The sequence below is a fragment of the Perna viridis genome, chromosome 5 (genome assembly GCF_037379345.1).
Source record: "Perna viridis isolate PV_CMFRI_1.1 ecotype Kerala chromosome 5, ASM3737934v1, whole genome shotgun sequence".
Taxonomy (NCBI): Eukaryota; Metazoa; Mollusca; class Bivalvia; order Mytilida; family Mytilidae; genus Perna; species Perna viridis.
Genome location: NC_142449.1, coordinates 51,265,505 through 51,270,414, shown reverse-complemented (window position 1 = coordinate 51,270,414; position 4,910 = coordinate 51,265,505). Strand labels below are relative to the sequence as shown.

The 4,910-nt window shown below is 29.3% G+C and overlaps 1 protein-coding gene across 1 annotated transcript; it reads right to left on the bottom strand.

The window, feature by feature from the left end:
• LOC148618145 (metalloproteinase inhibitor 3-like) lies at positions 1-2,983 on the bottom strand. The gene is made up of 6 exons (XM_088581696.1): positions 2,926-2,983; positions 2,547-2,661; positions 2,182-2,264; positions 1,792-1,897; positions 941-1,062; positions 1-92 (listed from the first exon to the last, which is right to left on the bottom strand). The coding sequence occupies exons 2-6, from the start codon at positions 2,650-2,652 to the stop codon at positions 66-68; spliced, it is 444 nt and encodes a 147-aa protein (XP_088437822.1). The 5' UTR covers positions 2,653-2,661; positions 2,926-2,983; the 3' UTR covers positions 1-65.
• Between the last annotated feature and the right edge of the window lie 1,927 nt (positions 2,984-4,910).

The window sequence follows — 4,910 nt, the reverse complement described above, 5'->3', positions numbered from 1 at the left end:
TAAAGTATGCATACTTTATTAAATTCATTGCAATTTCAAACAGAAAATTGTGTCTTCAGGAAAGATCAACAATCTTGATAACAGCTTGGATCCTTAAAACAAATAAAAAATGGTTGTGAGTATTTCGATAATACATATACAAATGTAATAAGCCACGTTTAGTGATCTATATTTCATCTTATTAGCAATACTCGAAATCCACCAGGCAAAATAAATGACAATCCACTGTTAACTTATCTTTGTATTTCGTGTTTCTGGTCTGTCTGTAAAAATAGTTGCTTTTGACGTACAAAAATGCTACTAGTATTACAGAAGAAAAAAATATGATAGACTTATAAATTGAAGAACCAAACCTCCATTAAATATTTTTCTTTCTTCGACATAACGCGTATAGTTTCAATGTTAAATATAAACTTATAAAAAACTTCTTTACGATGATAAATACAATTGGCTGAAAATTGTTCAGAACATTCAATAAAAAGGACTAACAAAATTACAGTACAGATAAACTCTAGGAAATAGTCAAAATAAAAATTCCATATTTTAGTTGACATGTTCAAGTAAAAACCAAGATATTGGAAACCACCACCCCCACAAAAGTCCTGACGCGGTACAGGCATTTGCGATTAAAAGGTGCTTTAGCCCTCTATTATGGAATGTTTCAGTACAATATAAAATGGCAGGATACAGTTTCCACCGGTCAAAATTAATACAATTAGTGATCAAAACAGAAACGAAGATGTGAACAGTAAATAAGAGAAATTAAACGGAATTAAATACTATACAAGTACAAGTAAACTAAGACGCCAACTTCATGAAAAGTCTAAAACGTTTTGGAGAAGGCGCCTTGAGACGAAAATATTTAACATACTAGTTTTATATCTGATTCCCATTGTACCAAATCAATAACACGTTATAACTACAAAATAGACGAACTTACCTTGCACGTGCAATCAAATGATCCGTTTTTAATAAGCTCCTTTTGACAAGCCTTTAAGCTGTTTTCCTCTCTGTATAAATTACATGCATTTATTTTCAATTTAAAGCCAGCCTCGACAGTTCTTAAAAAAAAATTACAGAAAATAAAATGGTGTAAAATGAAAATTCTGATTTAAACTGTTTCATTTATGAAATGGACTTTTACATGATATAAAGACTATTCTTGATTAAACCGATTTAATTGTAATAAGCAGCTAACAACAACAACAACAAACAAAACTAAAAATTAAGGACTGAAATATGAAACAAAATAAAATAAAAGAAAATAAATAATGCAGACGTTACATCAAATCTAAATAATGTAAGGAGCAGACTCGTATTGGTAGGGTTAATATTTTATAAGATTGTCATCAAAGTTGCTGATGTCAAATGCGGTATATTGCTAATGATTATACTATGGAGGTCATTCAATCATATCATATAATGTTTTTCGTTACAAGTAAATTTTGAAAGCCAAAATAAGACGTGACAATATTTATATTACGTTTATCAGTTAATGATTGGCAGCTCTAAAACAGGATACGAAATTATAAAAAAAACAAAACAACAGAAATAAACCGATGGAGGTTGAAATTCTTTCTTTTTTCACTATTTCAAATTAAATTTTTTAAAGAGAAGTAAGAATCGATTGGGAAAAATCCATAAAAATAATTTAGGAAACGAATGAAAAGAAAATAAACAAAAAATATGCTTCTAGGATAATATATAATGTTAATAAAAAACCATGTTCAAAACAACAAAGTTTACTGTTTTAAATCAATTCATATTCCTTGTTATCATTCTGTAACTTACCACCAAGATAATATTCCTTCCCAATCTTCAAGGATATGCTACAGGTGTTGTCCGTGTCTGGCGACCAAATTGTGACTATGCCACTCAAAAGTACGCCTGCTGGTTTCTAACAATTAAAAGAACAAATTATTTTGAGGAGACAAATATAACAAATATATCAAAAGAGGTTCATTGTGTACCGTTGGGTTAAAAGAGACATACAGCAACATACACAACATGTCTAGAGTAATTTTACCTTAATTTGATCTGGAACATCGCATGCAATCTTTAAAAATCACATATTAATTCTCATTAAGCTTTTTAAAATCTTTTACGTGTGTTGGTTTTTATACTATATCTCCAAATATTGAATTTAAATGAAACGTACGAACCGTGCAGGGATTTATTTACCTTGAACGTCTTCAAGACCTTGACCATATTGATGGTTTCCACGCCTGGCACTGATGTGCTGGTTATAACGGTTCCCCGAATCACTATAAAAACGAGTTTTGTTTATGTTTAAAATATATTCGATTAGACATTTTCTCGCTTTCTTTTTAATTATATGATACAGTGTCATTTTGCAACCATCCGAGGTCGTTTAAAATATTTTAGAATGAAAATAAACGTTAGCAATACTTGATATTTCTAAATAATTAGTCGCAAGCTGACTATACTTAAAAAAGTCCCATTTGAGTCAATCATATTAAAATAATATTTCATCTTAAATTACTACTTGAAAAAGAAATGGATAAACTTTAACATTATTTACTTACAAAACTCGGATTTACAATACCGGTCATGAAGATGAAATGGATAACAAGTACAACCATTTGTATAGGCAACACATACAAATAAAGTCAGAAGAACTGCTAGAAACATTTTGTTTTGCTGCAATGAAAAATATTTAGATTGATTCCTTTTGAGTTTTTAAACTTGCAAGTAAGTTGACATGAAATATAAAAGCTGTCCTGTTGTCTGCCATGTTTTGGTTGTCACTTATGGATAAAGTGTCTTTTTTTTCCATGGGTTATAATTGAAAAGGTAGAAGTTCGATTCTAATACCTTACTGGTTTGGTGCATATTTATTTGATAATGACAAATTAAAATATAATGAAGTTGTTAAAAAGGTTTTATAAATCAAGAATAACATACCTTTTATATCTTGAATGTCGATTTCGGACGTACGTTTACAATGCATTTCTTCTTACTTATAACTTATATACTTTAAGTTTAACTAGTTTTTAAATGTTTATTCTAATGTGAATAATGAGCTTTATTCAAACACACGGACAACAATCATCTACGCATTCCTTTTTTAAGTTTTGGCATTAATTGTTAGCAAGGATTTTCCTGTTACCAAATTGAAACAATCTTTCAATATTTTTACCTCTAAAAATATATATTAGTCCATCCTAGAAAAGTCCCTTCTTTCGATCGAGAATTGGACACCGTGATATGTATTAGACAAGGATTTTCCCTATATGATCATGTGGTAAGATTTATTTTGAATATTTAATGTATTTTATTTTTCAGTGTGTTTAGAACCGGATGCATTACTTATAACACAAAATGAATTCGCAAATATTATCATAGTAAAATGTTTCCATAAACTGTTTATCCTGATTGTTTTAGAACAATCACGCATCGTTTTCCAGATCTTTTTTTAATTACTTGTACATGTACTTTTTAAATTTTAGTTATCCATGAAAAAATGAAGACAAGAATGTTGCTTTTTTTTAAATAAATGGATACATGTATAGTTGTCAGAACGGCCTTATCGATACTCAAAACCCGACCCTGCATTTTAAACTATTGGATAAACCATGAAGAAATATTGAAAACAAAAATTATTAAGCGAAAAATTGAAGCGATTTTGTTTTTATTATGGACGAACTGTTTACATGTAACATTGACAAAGAATATTGCTTGATAAAGAGCATTTCTATTTATTTTATAAAGGTGTGTTCGTTTTGTTGAATACCTTTTGGTGATATCTGAAAGTATTTTTGATTTAGGTTTTGCATTTGTGGTGATTTCATCTTATTTGTTCCTTTTTTTCTATTTGATATGACCAAGTTACGAAATGTTAAATCATAATGTATATTCAAAGACAAAATGCTGAAATATCCAATATTTGAAACTGAGCATTTCCTAATTATTTTTTTGGTCACGTTTCCCATGATGGCTGCTAAAATGACATTTAACTCCCAAACCACTGAATCAAAAACCGCCATGTTTGTACACAATGATAACCTAGAAGTGAGTTGACCCTGCGGCAAAAGTATGCAAAATGCATATTCCATTATTAATAAACAATATATGTCTATCAAATTTACCCACTGAGCAGACTTTTCTAATCAATATCGATTAATCAATATTTTGTTGACCTTTAACCATAATCTAATGATACCTTTAAGTCTTGTTATGTCTTACAACTATCATCTTCCCAAGATGAACAAACAACCTAAGTCTGAAATAAAATATTTCTTCACTAAGGAGGTACAAATTAAAAAAAAGATAAAACCAAGTGAAACCTTTATATGGATATACATCAAACAGTTCATCACAACATTATGTATTATGTTTCCGCTTCAAAACATTTGTTCGAGTCATTGGGATTTTACTGCATTTCTTTGCAAATTAGAGGATGGCACTATTTTTACTGATATACTTAACTTTTAATAAGTATTTTACAAATAAATGCCATTTGATAAATATAAAAGGAAGTAAGTCACTTTGAAAAAATCCCATATTTTTTTCCAAATATTTTTTTATCAAGTTGATGATTACATTCTCTAGAAATTCTGCATTATAAGAGTTCTTAATAGAGTTCTATTCACTAAAACTGGACATGTTGTCATATTTTCGCATGCAATTTTAAATCTCAAGGGTTTAACGAAAGTTTTCCGTTTTAATAATTTTTGCATTACAGATAAACCTTATGATGTTTTATCTCTTTACACTCAGCCTGACGTTATATTGGCTGGAACCCAATGTGGCAACAGACAAATTTAAAATTACACAACTCACTACTTTCCTACCAAAACACAAGAAATCATATACAACTACTTGTTTTGATTTTAGTTCTTTGCAATGACAGCATTTTGTACTGTAAATACTTGCTAATCCAAAACAGT